Raw genomic sequence first — 17,550 nt, forward strand, 5'->3', positions numbered from 1 at the left:
TGTTTGATAAAAAGTTAAAAGGTTATGTAATAATAATAATAATAAAAATAAGGGCCTACTATTAGTCTTAGGTATTAAATGGAAAATTCAGATGGATTTGTAGTAGAAAAGTAAGTATGGTTGAGAAAACACAAATACAATATATAGTAAGTGGTAACATATCGAGATTAGATTGGGTAAATGGGTGGAGTGGTCAGTATTAGTATTGATATTAATTAAAGCGTGGTAAATTGACCACCGTGAGTTTGTTTTGCTTTTGCCATGCCAGAATGGTCTGTGTAATTAATAATAATACAGTCATAACATACTGACAGACTGACCACTTATACGTACATACAATTGAACTGAATTCCGTCTGTGAATTGAATGGCGTCCGTGAATCTTCAATCTCATTTCCTTTCTTCTTCTTCTTCTTCTTCTTGTAATTCTAATTCTAATTCTAATTCTAATTCTAATAATAATAATACTCCCAAGCTTGTTCGGAACCCCAATTATTATTATTATTATTATTTCATCGCAGTACCTCCTCCTCATCGTCATCGGAGGCTGCTTTTAAAATCAAATACAACACCTAGACATAGACATAGATATGGATATGGAATTTGCTCAGCCACTACTAAATCTATCCATCAGGAGATGGAACAGCAACGTCCTCCGTTTGATGTTAATCTGGCCGTCATTCTCGCTGGATTTGCATTTGAAGCATATACTACTCCAACCACTGTCTGTATCTACCTCTACTACTAGTATCTATTATCTATACATGTATTTTTATTTGTTGTTTATATCTATGTATGTATGTATGCATGTGTAGGAAAATAATAATGCTAGAAAGAGCGAGGTGGATGCTGCTGGTTGTCAAACTCTCATTCTTTCAGAGTCAGTATTATTATGCATCCCTATCCCTATCCCTATCCCTATCAGTATAATCATATATATGCTATGCTCCTGCTGCTGCTGCTGCTGCTTTTCATTATTATTATTCATATGCTTCTTCTCTTCAGGTCATTTCTCCGTGAGATTTATGATGGACAGTTGTTTATAACCATTCACAAGGGCTACGATTTTCCTGCAATGGATCCATGGGTTGTTTACATTTATTTATACTTCACTTACTTTTCCCTTTATATATTTATTCCATATAATAAATTAATAATACCTGCTTTCTTTCAGGGAACAAGTGATCCTTATGTGGTACTCCAATTGAATACTCAGATTGTTAAAACCAATGTTAAATGGGGGTTTGTATCTATACCAAACTTAATCTTCTTTTTTCTAACTTCTAAACATAATCTATCTATCTATTCTGTTATTAGGACTAAGGAACCAACTTGGAATGAGGAACTCACACTCTACATCAAGCTTCCACCAACCAATACTCTGCACGTTGCCGCTTGGGATGCTAATCTTGTCGCCCCCCATAAAAGTATGGGTAATTCTAGTCTCAGTTTGGAATCATTATGTGATGGTAAATTCTTTTCCTTTATTTTTTCAACACTTTTAGCTTCACTCACGTAATCATTAATATTTCCACTCTTCGTCTTATGTACAACAGGAAATTCACACGAGGTCCTAGTTGAATTGGAGGAAATGGGAGGTGGCGGAAAAGTACAGCTGGAGGTACATTTTCATAAATGTATGTCATATCTCTATGTTTCTCATAAGCTTAACATATAACATTGTTCAGGTTAAATATAAGAGTTTTGATACAATTGAGGAAGAAAAGAACTGGTGGAGGTTACCATTTGTTGCAGAATTCCTTAGAAATAATGGTTTTGAATCTGCTTTAAGGAAAGTTATCGGGTCAGAACCTGTACAGGCACGTCAGTTTGTTGAGTATGCTTTTGGGCAGTTAAAGTCTATAAGCGATGCAAACATCAAACACGATGAGTCTTCAAATGATGACGAGCGAAGTACAGAGAATTCTAACTCCAAGTCAGACATAGAACAGACAGACCTTGACATTGTTCCAGAAGGTTTCCTAGACTCTGAAATCACACAATCAGACAAAGACTTTTGGAAGAATTTTGGCAATACCGTTAATCAGAATATTGTTAGCAAGCTTGGTCTTCCTGCTCCTGAAAAGATTAAATGGGAAGGATTTGATTTATTGAGCAAAATTGGAATTCACTCACAAACTGTTGCAGAAGAAGGTTATGTAGAATCCGGGCTTGCAACTCCAAGCAGCAAGAATACTGAAAGTTCAGCTATTAGCAATATTCAATCGTCATTATCTGATATTAAAAAGGCCACGCAGGACTTATTGAAACAAACTGATTCTATATTTGGAGCTTTGATGGTTTTGAATGCTACAGTTACTGAGCTGACCAAAGACGATGAAAAAAAGGATGAAGAGATTGGCCTGGATGATATACCAGTATTAGATGAGAAAAAAGCAGAGGAAATGAGAGCTCTGTTTTCAACAGCCGAGAGTGCAATGGAAACTTGGGCTATGTTAGCCACTGCACTGGGGCACCCGAGCTTTATTAAATCAGAATTTGAGAAAATATGTTTCTTGGATAACCCCGTCACCGATACACAGGTCAACTTAATTCTTATTTGCTAGTATGGTATGGTAAGATTTTTTTTTTCTAAGAAATGACTTGCAGGTGGCAATTTGGCGTGATTCTGCACGAAATAGATTGGTTGTTGCTTTCAGGGGAACAGAACAAGTAGGAGGTCAATTTCAGTTCATTTATTGAAAATTTATTTATATACTTAGAACTGTGATTTGGTGGATGATTTAGGTTAGATGGAAGGACCTGCGAACTGATTTAATGATGGTTCCAGCTGGGTAATTAAACCGCTTAAGAAATTGTGTTTTATGACTATTGTTTTCTTAGATTACTTGTTTTATTTTTTAGGCTAAATCCAGAAAGAATTGGTGGTGACTTTAAGGAAGAAGTTCAGGTATCCCATCTCCGATATATTTTTTTTTTTTTTGCTTACATTTGGTGTTCCAACAATATGCTCTTTTTACACCAAGATAATGTACTTTTTGTGTGTGTAAATGCATGGAGATGTTACGTTTCTCATAATAGGTTTATAATCAGGTGATGTTATTCTCAGGTTCACTAAGGGTTTTTAAGTGCATATGATTCAGTCAGGACGAGAATTTTGTCTCCCATTAAAACAGCTACTGGATATCAGTAAGTTGATATGAATTTGTGAATGATATCACTTCATTTTATATTTAAAAAAAAACTATATTGTGTGGTGACCATTTTTGCTTTCCATTGCATTATAAAAAAAGAGACTATTTTTATGGCAGAGAGGAGGATGCTGATCAGCAGGTGTCCAAATGGCATGTTTATGTGACAGGCCATAGTTTAGGTGGTGCACTGGCAACCTTGCTTGCTCTTGAATTAACTTCCAGTCAATTAGCAAAGTGAGTTTATACTAGCAAACCAATCGTTTCAGTATAATGGTACAAGAATTATTAATTGTAATATTTTTGCAGGCGTGGGGTTATTTCTGTAACTATGTACAATTTTGGATCTCCTAGAGTTGGTAACAAAAAGTTTGCTGAGGTTTATAATCAGGTAATTTCATGTCTATTGTTAATTAGGTTTATAATATGAAATTTAAGTGGAGATGAGATTCGATAACAATGAAATAAGAACAACAAAGAAATTGCTGCACAAAACATAAATAAAGTGATTAGACCCACCAAGATTAAAGTTGTATCGTATTTTTTTTAAGATAGAAATGACCGTAATAGAGTTGGATTTTATCATATTTTTTTCAGTATATATTATTATATTTTTTATTTCACTGGGTGACATGTCATAATTTGTGCTTGGCTTGCAGGGAGTTAAAGACAGCTGGCGAGTTGTAAATCACAGAGATATTATTCCTTCCGTCCCTCGTTTAATGGGTTATTGCCACGTGGCGCAACCTATATATCTAACTGCTAGAGATGTACATGAGGATGCCATGGTGAGTGCTTCTAACAAACGAAGCGAGTAAATATACAGTGGTTGGTCTAATTGTAGTAAGTATTTGTTGCAGGAAAATATAGAGCTCCTGGGAGATGGTTATGAAGGCGATGTTATTGGGGAATCCACTCCTGATGCTCTTGTAAATGAATTTGTAAGTTTTCTAGATCACGGTTATCATGATGCTGATAGAAGATGAACTAGATGGTAATTAGGACTTTAATTTTTTATTTTTATTATTATTATTTTTTTGTGTGTGGCAGATGAAAGGAGAGAAAGAACTGATTGAGAAAATATTAAACACTGAAATAAATATCTTCCGGGCAATTAGAGACGGGACTGCTCTTATGCAGCATATGGAAGATTTTTATTACGTGTCTTTGCTGGAGGTATATATGTGATGGATTAAAAAATACCTAATTTGTATTGTTTTTGTCTTTTGAAATTTTGGATTCAATTTTGTTTTTCACCACGTGAGGTCATGCTACCGAAATGTTAAGCAAACAAAATCTGTTAGCGGAGGTAGCTCGTCAGCTGCAGAAGCATAATAAATATGTCTGGAGATTGTTATTGTATTTGATTGCAAAATGTTCATTTGTAGATAACAATTGATGAACAAACAAATATGTATATATAACTGGATTGTAGGAAACATGTTTCTTTTCTCATAATGAAAATGAGAAGCACAAGTATTACTGTATGTATATTATGGACTTGCCTGGTTTGTTGTTGCTGTGAGTGATGATGCGCAAGCTTTGTCTTAATATGTCGAGCTCACGCTCCCTCCTCAAGCATTGCTGCTGTAGTGATGCTATATGCGCGTGTAAAAGTTGAATTGTTTCATCCTTTGCTTTCACCTGATCTCTCTTTAGCTCATCCTCTCTACAACATCCACACCCCCCTGGGTGTCATAAAATGCAATATTTAGTCAAGATTTTATATATGTTTCATGTATGTATGCATATTACATAATTACATACCAGGTTAGCTCAGCTTACCTTGATGTGCGATGAGTTGATCGAGTTCAGTCTTGATTGCAAGATACAATCTTTTCCACTTTTTGACAGCCTCGTCCCGTTCCATCATCTCTCTCTTTCTTGTTTTTTGTTTCTTGAGTTCCCTTTGCAGCCATCTCCTCTCCTGTTTCCACTCGGATTCTTTAAGTGCATGGACCATCAGTTCTTGGTCATGCACTTGGCTTTCGGTTTCTCGTAGGCGCATCATCTCATCCAACTTTTGCTGCAGAATCTTGGTTTTGTCTCTCAGCATCTTTACCTCAGCACACCTGTTGGTCTCACAGTACTTGGTTTGTGAAGCACCCATGATCTTGTTCAAATGTATGTATTTGAAATGGTGAAGATCTCATGATTTAAATAATAAGTGTAGAAATGGCATATTATGTCATAAATGCGTGTAGGCTCCTCCAAGAATCAGGAGCGGTTAATAAATTAATGAATACTCTTGTGACTTGTGAATTTGGTTATGAGAGGTCATGTTATGCATTACATTACAAAAAGTAATAATAAAACTATCAATTGTTTTTCTTTCTTTTTTTCTAAATAAAAAAAACACCACCCCTTACAATATTCATCAATTTGTCTCGTAACAAATCTAATTCACTTTTGGTTGTTTTGTCAGTTTGGTTTTTGGTTTCAGCTCGGTTTCGATTGTTTTTATTTTACCATTTGAGCTTGAAAATTTTAGTCTGAGAAAAAGGTTAGCTTAAACTAATGGTTTAGTTTGTTAATTATTAACTAAATGACTATTATATATATATTTGGCCAAAAGTATTTGAGTCAAAAAAATCTTATAATTAGTTACTCAAAAAATAAAAATAAAGAAATATATTCTTTTCACACTTATTTATGCGGTGAATACCGGCATATCAGCGTTTTGGATAAGTTAACCGTTCGACGCGCGGTTGTCAATAGGTTAACGTTCAGTTTCCTCTATGATGATTGTGCGGGTAGGACCGGCACTTTCATTTAGTGGGATGACCGAATTTCACCTATGACTGACCTGCGTGAAGGTTTGCCGTTTTTTGTGTTTATGCGGGTTTTGCCGCCTTCCACACGCAACGACTTCTTCACACTTATTTATGCGGTGAAGACCGGCATATCAGTGTTTTGGATAAGTTAACCGTTCGACGCGCGGTTGTCAAAAGGTTAACGTTCAGTTTCCTCTATGATGATTGTGCGGGTAGGACCGGCACTTTCATTTAGTGGGATGACCGAACTTCACCTATGACTGACCTGCGTAAAGGTTTGCCGTTTTTTGTGTTTATGCGGGTTTTGCCTCCTTCCACACGCAACGACTTACTTCCCCACTTATGTATGCGGTGAAGACCGGCATATCAGTGTGGAAAGTTCATAAGTATAAATGTAAGATTATCAGCGTCAATGTGATAAGGAGAATCATTTCCATTAGAAGTGGCTCTGGGCCTTTTCTTTACAAGTTTGGAATTGATCTACATGCAGACTGTGTAATTGAGCTCCCTTCCATGTTGTTGGGATGGGAGTGTCATCGAGCCGATATGCACCTGGTTCGGGATCTCGTTGTTTACGCAGTATGTAGTCTCCAACATTGAAGTTGCAGTTTCCTTCTTGTATTCCCCAACCGGGGTTCTACACGCATTGCCTGCTCAGCGTTCATTACGCCACGAGGTGTGCTAGCGTCCCATCTCTGACAAATGCTTCGACGATGTCCTTCAAGTCTAAGCATTCTTCGGTGTTGTGGCCTCTTGTCCTGTGGAAGTCACAGAATTTGCTCTGATCAGTGTTGTGACGCTCTCGGATAATTGGAGCCTTTGGCCATGGGAGCCTCTCGGTGTCAAATATTTCGGTGACGCTTTTGGTGAGTGGCGTCCATCTGGAGTTCCGGTTTGACGACCGCATGTTATCCTTTCCGCCTAACCGAGGGCGAGAGCCGGATGAGGTGTCAAAATTTACCCTTGACTCCCAAATGCCTAGCTTCCTCTTTTTGTTTAGTCGGGCGGTAAGGACATTGTTTTCTCTTGTTTTCTGGGTGTAGAGGTTTGTGCTCTGGGGAAGATCTCTACCCAGTTGCCTTTCCGTTTCCGCAAAGCATTTAGCTGCTGTCATGATGGCATCCCATGTGGATGGCATGCCATCTTTACCCGTTAAGGTGCGGATGAGCTCTGGGTCCTTCGCGCCCTGGATGAAAGCAGCGCGAACAAGATCTTCGCTAATACTGCCCAGACTTAGCTTCTTTGAATTGAAGCGCGTGATGAAGTCTAGTAAAGACTCATCTTCCTCTCGGATGCAGTTGAGGATTGTCCATTGTTCTTCAGTGTACTTCCTTTGTTGACTGAAGTGTTGGCTGAACTTCTGTTGGAAGTCTGTCCAATCGTAGATGTGGTGGTCCGGTAAACGGTCGAACCACGCTCTGGCTGCTCCAACCAGCGTCATCTGGAACATATAACACCACGTGGGTTCCGTCCAGTTGCTGACGGTTGCCCCCGCTATGAATCTGTTCAAATGATCGTCTGGGTCGGATATACCATCATAAGTGCCGATGTTGGGCATCTGCTTGGCACTCTTCGGGGCGATTGCTTCCGCAATGTCCCTTGCAAACTTGGACGTTCCCGCATTTGCAACAGTTGGTCTAAAAGCTTTGGAGAAGTCAGTGGGTTTCTACCCGCGTTTTTTGGTTTGAAAGTTTCTCCAAAATTCCTTCTCGGTTGGAAGTCCGTTTCCTTACGCTTCCCTTTCGCCCTATGGCGAGGGTTTGCGTAGGTGTCGGATTCCTCCGAATCATCGTCCAAGTACTCGCACTCATTGCTCATGTTGAGCTGTTGAGTGCTTCCGAATTCGTCAGCCTGTTGGAGTGAACGTAAGCGTTCATCCAACTCAGCTTGGAATTCCCTTTGACGTTTTTCCGCCCATACTTTAACTTGTTCAAGTGTTTGGCGGGGGGCCTCGTCTGTTGTCTTTCCACCTGGGTATCAATGAATCCCAGGGGAGGATTGTTTACTGCACTTGCCCCGGCTCGGGTAACCGGGGTAGTGTTCGTAAAATTTACTGCACTTGCCCCGGCTTGGGTAACCGGGGTAGCGTTCGTAAAATGTGTGTATTCGCCGGTGTTCCCCCCAGTAGCTGGGGTTGTGGTTACCGGGGTTTCTTGGTTACTCCCTGGCCTGGGGACCGGAGTAACGTTAACCATCTTTTCGGAGGTTTTGAAAAAACTGAGAGAATTAGTTCTAGCTTTTACCCACGGATGGCGCCAATGAAGAAACACTAATTGACCCCGGGCAGATTACGGATAATCTGGGGGTAAAATAGATGTTTCCCACAAGGGGTTAGGTCCGGCAAAGATGGTTCTTCTGATGACCTGCAAAACAGACACCGTGAGCTCGTCACTGAGAAGGGGGGGTACCTCCTTGTGATCACCCTCCGGCGTGAGAATCAGACTAGATTGCTCTTGAATATAAGTGTATATTAAGAGATTGCTAGAGCGGATATGATGGTATGAGATAAGATGATAATACCGTTCCAAGGTGTTGGAGTATTTATAGCCGAAGGTAGGTTTCCAAGAAGGTACAGCCGGCTGAATAGTATTCATGTTCTGCCAACTGTGGGCTACGCACATGCCATGCTGGTGGTTGGTGGGTAGGCAGCGGCTGATAGTGACCAGGCCGGCTGTGTACTATTCCTGTTCCACCAACTGCAGGCTATGCACGTCCTCCGACAGGTTGGTGAGTAGACAGCGGCTGATAGTGACATACAGTACAAGAGCGTGCTGCTCGTCATACTGTTGTCAGTGAGCTGTCGTATCTTTGGTCAGATCTTTTGTCCATACCTCGTCAGGTACAGTACAAAAGATCCTCCAGTATCGTACGGACTGGCCCATTTGGGCGGGAGTTTTCCCGGCTTTGTGCGGGAGTATTCCCGGCTTGCTCACTCCTTCTTCAGGTGACATTACTGAATTATTTAAGAGTTAAGTGCCTTGTGCGTGTAGCCTTGCTGCGCGGGTAGCCTTCCCTGATGGCTAGTATCCGTTGCTGCGGGAACAGGCGGAGTACGTCGACCATTGGGAGGCTTTTCCTGCGGGAACAGCTTGCGTACTGCGCGTAAGGACGTCACGTCTCTGAGCATGGTGGGTCCTGCGGATCCAGTTGGTTTCTGCGCAGACGTCTCTCTTCAAGGTGAGTCTTGCGAGTTTAGCCTTTGCGCATACGTCCCTGTTGAAGGTGAGTCTTGCGGGTTCAACTGCGCAGACGTCCCTCTTTGAGGTGAGTCTTGCGGGTCCAACTGGGCTCTGCTGGGCCTACCTCTTCATAAACCTTCGGGTTTTTGTTTTGGTTGCATATGATTTAATTAGAATGATGAATTGAGGGGGTACAGTAGAAAAAAGGACAAACGAATTAACGTTTGGCTTGTGCGTTATTCTTCCTTGGATCGATCTCCTTTGACGCTGAAAACAAACAAACAAACAATTGCAAATGCAAATGCTGCCTATGAGATCGATGAATAAATAATATTGGATTGGAATTGGAATTGGAATTGGAATTGGAATTGATTTGCCAGCCATGATACAAATTGTGAATTAGGCCGGGGTGGCTTTTTGTTTAGGGTTTTCATACCATGGTAAGATAGCTTGCTTTTAATTCAATCAACTCATCACCACTTGCATGCATGCATATATAAATCAATCAATCATTTATATTATATATGTATGTTGTTTCCATATATATATATATATGATCAATAATCATAATTAAATAACCTAGCTCCTAGCTAGCTAGCTAATTATTAAGTGTAATATATAAATTGATTCATTTTGATTAGGCTGGTGTCTCCAAAGTCGTTGGATCTCAAGTTTGGCTTGAAGATCCCGAGGTCCTTTGGATTGATGGTGAAGTATCCGAGATCAACGATCAACAACTCACTGTTCTATTATCAACAGGAAAACAATTTATTATTATTATTATTATTATTATTATTATTATTATTATTATTATTATTATAAGAATATATCATCTCATAATCATTTGTTGACAGGTAGTTATAAACGCATCGAGTGTGCATGCTAAAGATCCCGAGTTCCCTGAACTTGGAGTTGATGATATGACCAAGTTGGCTTATCTTCATGAGCCTGGGGTTTTACAAAATTTAAAATGTAGAAATGATCAAGATGAAATATACGTAAGTATATATATATACATACACATGCCTTTTAATACATACACCGGAAACTCATTCATCATTACTTGCATTGCAGACATACACCGGTAATATTTTAATCGCTGTCAACCCTTTCAAAAGATTGCCTCATTACTATTCTACTGAAGTCATGGCAAAATACAAAGGCGCAGCCCTTGGGGAACTCAGTCCACATCCTTATGCTATCGCACACGCTGCTTACAAGCAGATGGTCAATGAAGAAATAAGTCAATCCATTCTTGTTAGTGGAGAAAGTGGTGCTGGTAAAACGGAAAGCACAAAGAATCTTATGCAGTATCTTGCGTATATGGGCGGTGGCCCTTCATCTGAGGGCAAACGAAGTGTCGAACAGCAAGTTCTAGAAGTATATATACTATATATTGATGAAACTTGGTTACTTACTATTGACTAGTGATTTGTTTTTATTTTACAAATTCATTTCTATTTGGCAGTCTAATCCGGTTCTTGAAGCATTTGGCAATGCAAAGACTGTCAGAAACAATAATTCAAGGTACCAGAGAATATATAATTAATGATTCTTCTTTTAAGTTGATTAACTTTTTTTTAAAGAAATATATATAAAAAATGTGGCTTTGTGACAGTCGTTTTGGTAAGTTTGTCGAGATCCAATTTAATGAAAAAGGAAGAATCTCTGGTGCTGCTATAAGAACTTATTTGCTTGAAAGATCACGCGTCTGTCAATTTTCTGACCCTGAGAGAAATTATCATTGTTTTTACATGCTATGTGCTGCACCACCTGAGGAGTCTGAAAAGTACAAAGTTGGAAATCCAAGAAAGTTTCATTACCTTAATCAATCAAACTTTTTTGAACTGAGCGGCGTAGACGAGTCTCAGGAGTATCTTGCTACAAAGAAAGCTATGGAAGTTGTTGGAATCAGCTCTGATGAACAGGACGCTATATTTCGTGTTGTTGCTGCGATTCTTCACTTAGGTAACATTGAATTCACTAAAGGGAGTGAACCAGATTCCTCTCAACCCAAAGACTGCAGCTGAGCTTTTCATGTAATTAATTATTTATTTATTCATAATAAATAGCATGTTTTATGAATCAGCAGCTGGTTGATGCAACTACTTATGTTACTTTAGGTGCGATAAGACCGCTCTTGAAGATTCTTTTTGCACACGTGTGATTGTAACTCGTGGCGAAAGCATCAAAAAGTGCCTTGATCCAGCTGCTGCAGCTATCTGTAGAGATGCATTTGCTAAAATAGTTTATTTACAAATATTTGACTGGTAGGTTATTAATATTAATATATATTCTGTGTTATTAAATTCATGTGTTTCTGAATCACTGTTCAACGACTGATCCAGGCTTGTGAGCAAAATTAATAAAACCATCGGTCAAGATGCCGACTCAAAATTCTTCATTGGGGTTCTGGATATTTATGGATTTGAAAGTTTTAAGACAAACAGGTGCTTAACTGGTACGCCTTTGGTTTCATCATTTAGACTAGGGTTATTTCATTGCTGTTGCCTATTATTCTTGTTTAACATAAATTATTCAAATCGGCCCGTTGCAGTTTCGAGCAGTTTTGCATTAATCTTACTAAGGAGAAACTGCAGCAACATTTTAATCAGGTCTGTGAAATTTTATCCATCAGTACAGATGTAATTATTTGATCAAACAATACATGCTTATATTATAATATCTTTGCCAGCATGTTTTTAAGATGGAGCAAGAAGAGTATACTAAGGAGGAAATAGACTGGAGTTACATAGAGTTTGAAGATAATCCAGATATTTTAGATCTCATTGAAAAGGTCTCTAATATTTATTTTCTGTATTTTGCTTTCGTTTATCGTGCTTCAAATTTTTACACGGTTTTTTTTACTTCAGAAACCTGGGGGGATCCTTGCTCTTTTGGATGAGGCTTGGTATGTGAAAAATAACTACTTTCGTCTCTTTTTCTTATATAATCAATGTATCAATGTTTGGGATTTTTTTTTTTTTTTTTGCATAAAGTATTTAATATTAGTTATAATTCTGTGCACATATATGTCTTTGCCTCTACTCTGAAGAAAATAATGATGAAATTTGAATATTATGCAGCATGTTTCCAAGATCTACACATGAAACATTTGCAGAAAAGCTCTACCAAACATTCACTAATCATAAACGGTTTAATAAACCGAAGCTGGCGAAAACAGATTTCACTATTTGTCACTATGCCGGTGATGTATGCAGTTCTAATTTCTTAAATTCTACATATGTTCATTGCAAGTTGATAAATCTACGTACACTAAATGATTTCAGGTGACTTATCAAAGCGAGTTTTTTTTGGACAAGAACAAGGACTATGTTGTTGCAGAGCATCAAGCACTCTTAAACGCTTCAAAATGCTCATTTGTATCGAACCTATTCCCACCCGTGGCTGAAGAAACTAAATCATCAAAGTTTTCATCAATAGGTTCTAAATTCAAGGTTTAATTGTTTTCTTTTTTTATAATTTGTTGTTCTAATCCACCCAATGCCAGCTGTAACTCATGCATGTCGTCTTGGCAGCAACAACTGCAATCTTTGCTTGAGACACTCAGTCATACAGAACCGCATTATGTCCGTTGTGTCAAACCTAACAATCTTCTGAAACCTGATATATTTGAGAATCAAAATATATTGCAACAACTTCGGTGTGGGGTACGTTGAATAATTTCATTATGAAGATAGTTTTCAAATAATATTAATTCATATTATTTTCAGGGAGTTATGGAGGCAATCAGAATCAGTTGTGCTGGTTTTCCTACCCGTAAACCGTTCCGTGATTTTATAGAGCGGTTCAAAATCCTTGCTCCTGACGCTGTCAAGAAATGGTAATTGTGTTAACTGTAAAGTAGTTGATAATATAATATATGTTGATTTTCAGTTTCATTCTCATTTTCAACTGTAGTGATGTTGAAATCAAGTGTTCAGTGATTCTATTAGAGAAAGCAAACCTTAAAGGTTATCAGGTACTTTTTCAACACCACCATAATAATAATAATAATAATAATAATAAACCCTGATTAGGACAAGTTAACTAATAAAATTAACTGTTACAGATTGGTAAAACAAAAATTTTTCTGAGATCCGGTCAAATGGCAGAACTAGATGCTTGCAGAGCTGAGATTTTAGGGAAATCAGCAATCAAAATTCAAGCAAAATATCTCTCATATGCTGCTAAGAAGAAATACGTCTTGTTACGCACTTCAGCAATACCAATACAAACTATTATCAGAGGTATATATGTATATATATTGTATCCTTTATAATAGTTACAGGAAATTAAAACCTATGGATGCAGGACAAGTGGCGCGTAGTTGGTATGAGCGCCGAAGGAGAGAAGTGGCATGTCTGTTTATCCAAAAATGTGCACGCATGTATATAGTGATGAAAGGTTACAGGGCCTTATATTGTTCGGTAATTAGACTCCAGGCCAATATTCGTGGGATGGCTGCATCTAATTTGCATCTTCAACAAATGCAAAATGATGCTGCAGTTGCTTTGCAAGTATGTGTGGCTCTCTTTTACAAGTGCCAATTATTATTATTATTATTATTATTATTATTATTATTATTATTATTATTATTATTATTATTATTATTATTATTATTATTATTATTTTTAAAACTGATATTTCTTCTTGTAGACTCAATGCCGACATGATTTGGCACGGAATTATTTTTTAAAGGCAAGGGAAGCAGCAATACTCACTCAGACTGTTTGCAGAAGGGATTTAGCACTCGGGAAACTAACAAATCTTAGATTGGTGACTATATCTTGAACATAATAATCTTTTACTCGGCTTAATATATTATAATGCCGACCATATCCAATTTTATAATGCAGGCTGCAAAGTCAACAGGCAAACTGGAAGAACAAATAAAAGACTTGACCAGCCAATTGGAAGCTAAAGACGAGGAAATTGCAAAATTACGGACATTTTTGAAAGAAATTACAGAATATTCAGTAAAGGAAGAAGGGGCAAAGGACATACCAACTGGTCAACTTCCTAAACCTGAAGAGATACCTGTTACCGGAAACGAGACAATCGATAAACTTACAGCTGAAAATGTCAAACTCAAGGTAGTTGAAATAAACATCAATGTTATTTCATGAGTGATCAAATCATTCCTTTTTGGAACACTTGCAGTATGCAGTTAACTCGCTTCAGTGGAAATTCGACGAGGCACAAAAACTGTGTGAAGAGCGGTCACAGCAGGCTAGGGATGCAGAGTCAATGGTAATTGAGTTGAAGACCTCAATGCAAAGGTTACACCAATGTTAGATTGACTTTTTTATTTTATTATATTTTTTTACTTACCATGATATTCAAGGGTAAACTAGTAATTTTGTTCCTTGGTTATGTAGCCTTCAAGAAAAACTTGCTGATATTGAATCTGAGGAACAGTTTCTGCGCCAGCAAGTGATGATGCATCCTAGTCACACGCCAACTAAGGTTAGTTAACATGCCACATTACATATATATATACTTGTGACTTAATTTGAAAGAAAATATGTCATATTCAATTTCAGGATCAACAAAATGGGCAGCTTGGAAGTCCAGATGTAAAGACATTAGATGGCAGCATGAAGCTTTCTGGCACCAATAAGCAGAATGTAAACATCAACTTATACTAATAATTATGATGATGATATGATTTTTTTTTCAATTTATATGTGATGTGATGCTACAGGAGAATGCTGACGCCCTTCTGGTAGCTATTAAACATGATCTTGGGTTCAGTAAAGGAAAACCGGTTGCTACATATCATCATCATCATCATCATCATCATCGTACTCAGTATATCCCACCAATAGCAAAGCTATGGTAGGGTCTGAGGAGGGTAAGATGTAGACAGCCTTACCTCTACCCCATAAGGATAGAGAGGCTGCTTCCGGTGAGACCCCCGGCTCGATAGTAGTTTTGCATCAAGCCTTGGACATAAGGCACATAGCACTCAATCATCGGGACACCGGCTGATCGGTGCATGTACCCTTGTCTTTCGGCTATCAACGCCACTACATGATGCCTGATTAACCGTCCGTCACTTTTAACGTTATTTTCACGAGATTAGTAAAATAACGTCAAAATTAGTGCAATTTCACTTTTGCCCACCCCGAGGGTTCACACATATATACATCAAATGTGCGCACCGCAAGCAGGGCTTCCTGTTGCTACATATATTATATACAAAAGCCTTTTACAATGGAAATATTTTGAAGCTGAAAAAACGAGTGTATTTGATCGTCTTATTCAGGTGATCAGTTCTTCAATAGAGGTATGTTAATTATATCCAAACAAGTGTTATATAGATATATTTGTGTGTATACGGACACGTAACATTCAGACAATGTTTTCCAGAAAGAGAATGATAATAAGCATATGGCTTATTGGCTCTCTACCACATCCACATTGCTATTTTTGATTCAGAAGAGTTTAACCGCAGCAGGTCATAAATCACCAAAACCGTCATTATTTGAAAGGATGACACAGGTAAATATGGTTACTTTCTTTCATTTCATGCATGTTTTAGATATATATATATATATATATATATATATATATATATATATATATATAAAAAATATCATGATTTGAATTGCAGGGATTTAGTAAATCATCTAAGGACTTGGTACAACATGTGGAGGGCAAGTACCCAGCTTTGCTTTTTAAGCAACAATTAACGGCTTACGTTGAAAAAATCTTTGCAATTCTCCGTCACAATCTTAAGAAGGACGTATCATCACTTCTCTCTTATTGTATTCAGGTGTGTTTATGCGACTTCAAAAGCCTGTACTTTCCTTGTTATTTTAGATCAATCACAAATAGCATCTTAATCTAAACGAGATATGGGTTGCTTGCTTTAAACATCCTTTTATCAAATAATAAATAATAGTGTGTTCAACCAAATAGCGTCTTAAATTAATCTAAACGAGATAATAGCTTTCTTATGAAGTCTAGTCCTAATAACAGGCAAAACAAGGCACTAATTTATATTATCCCAACGGTTCAGGCAGCTAGAACATCACAAGATCACCCGCCTCCACCTACGCACTGGGGAATTGTCATTGAATGCCTAAATGGCACGCTCGCTACATTGAAGGAAAACTATGTATGCATTATGTTATTATGCAAAAGTAACATGTCGGTCTGTCCATTCATACGCTGACCGACCTAATTAATTACTTACTTACTTCAGGTACCATCACTTCTGATTCAAAAGATAATCATTGAAGCCTTCTCGAACATCAATGCACAGATTTTTAACAGGTATGCATGCAGGCAGCCTTCTTTTATGTTGCATGTCCCATTCATTCATATTTTCTCTCGTTTATACACACAGCTTTCTTTTGTACCAAGAATGTTGCACGTACAGAAACGGGGAATATGTGCAAGCAGGGTTAGTTGAGCTAGAGCATTGGTGCGGTCGGACCTCAAGTGAGGTAGGTAATTAATAACCTCAAATAATATTAATTAATTGGTGTTGGTAGGTCTAACCATTTAATTAAATCAGTATGTAGGCTCATCGCTAGATGAACTTCAACACACGAGGCAAGCAGTTGGATTTCTGGTATGCTTCTAAAGCCAAGTGTTTATTTAACGCTGTGAGTTTGACCTAACGTCTTTGCGTTTTGTGCAGGTTATACAGCAGAAACCTAAAATTGGCTATGATGAACTCACAACCAAGCTATGTCCTGTAAGTCTCTCTGCATGCAATTTGGAGAATCCGGTAAAATAATAAAGTAAACTTTACATTAACGTATTTCTGTTTTGATTAGGTTCTAGGTGTTCATCAGCATTACAGACTCTGCACGCTCTACACGGATGATCACGGTACAGGAAGTGTAACCCCAGAAGTAAGAAACTAATAAGCATAGTTAGTTGCTTTTAGTTTGATTCAAAGTTCCACCAATAATCTCAGTTTGAAACAAACAGGTTATATCCAAGCTCAAAGTCTTTGCTGATAATGAGAAAAGCTCTTATTTGCTGGTTGGTAACTGTAGGTATGTATATGATAAACATACATAGTTATTTTTGTAAGAATAGAAAACAAGCACAAGGTGATTATTATTAATATTAATATTATTATTATTATGTTTGCAGTGTTCCTTTCTCGACAGATGAGATTACTCAGTGTTTCAATGAGAAGGATTTTGCAGATGTAAAACCAAAAGGTCCACTGCTTGAAAATCCAGCTTTCCATTTTTTATTGGAGTAGGCCCAACACTTTTGTTTTTTTGTTTTTTTAATATATTTATAGGTTCAGCTAGGTTACTACTTGTTGCCTTTAGTGTAATGTTAGGGTTAGATATGTGTAGGGTATGTAACGGGAGATGTATTTTGTACAAAAGAAAGGAAAGTTTAGCACACTTAATTAATTGCTACTTTTGGACAACATACATACAACGGATTTCTTTTATAATAACTAGCT

At 37.8% G+C, this 17,550-nt stretch overlaps 1 protein-coding gene and 2 pseudogenes across 2 annotated transcripts; 2 read left to right on the forward strand and 1 right to left on the reverse strand.

The window, feature by feature from the left end:
* The first annotated feature begins 642 nt into the window (after positions 1-642).
* Positions 643-4,616, forward strand: LOC143586984 (uncharacterized; annotated as a pseudogene). Its single transcript, XR_013144802.1, has 16 exons — positions 643-723; positions 815-879; positions 1,005-1,086; positions 1,174-1,241; positions 1,317-1,468; positions 1,556-1,620; positions 1,688-2,542; positions 2,610-2,672; positions 2,748-2,794; positions 2,865-2,910; positions 3,070-3,149; positions 3,272-3,388; positions 3,461-3,542; positions 3,811-4,092; positions 4,202-4,335; positions 4,417-4,616. The product of XR_013144802.1 is annotated as an uncharacterized LOC143586984 (transcript).
* A 14-nt stretch (positions 4,617-4,630) lies between these two features.
* Positions 4,631-5,427, reverse strand: LOC143586993 (uncharacterized). The gene is made up of 2 exons (XM_077068405.1): positions 4,937-5,427; positions 4,631-4,839 (listed from the first exon to the last, which is right to left on the reverse strand). The coding sequence occupies exons 1-2, from the start codon at positions 5,259-5,261 to the stop codon at positions 4,631-4,633; spliced, it is 534 nt and encodes a 177-aa protein (XP_076924520.1). The 5' UTR covers positions 5,262-5,427.
* Positions 5,428-10,165: 4,738 nt separating this feature from the next.
* LOC143586983 (myosin-6-like) lies at positions 10,166-17,337 on the forward strand (annotated as a pseudogene).
* The last annotated feature ends 213 nt before the right edge of the window (positions 17,338-17,550 follow it).

This window comes from Bidens hawaiensis, unplaced genomic scaffold (assembly GCF_021521415.1).
Source record: "Bidens hawaiensis isolate Kalapana, Puna unplaced genomic scaffold, B.hawaiensis_p1.1 tig00035078_1, whole genome shotgun sequence".
In the NCBI taxonomy this organism is placed as follows: Eukaryota; Viridiplantae; Streptophyta; class Magnoliopsida; order Asterales; family Asteraceae; genus Bidens; species Bidens hawaiensis.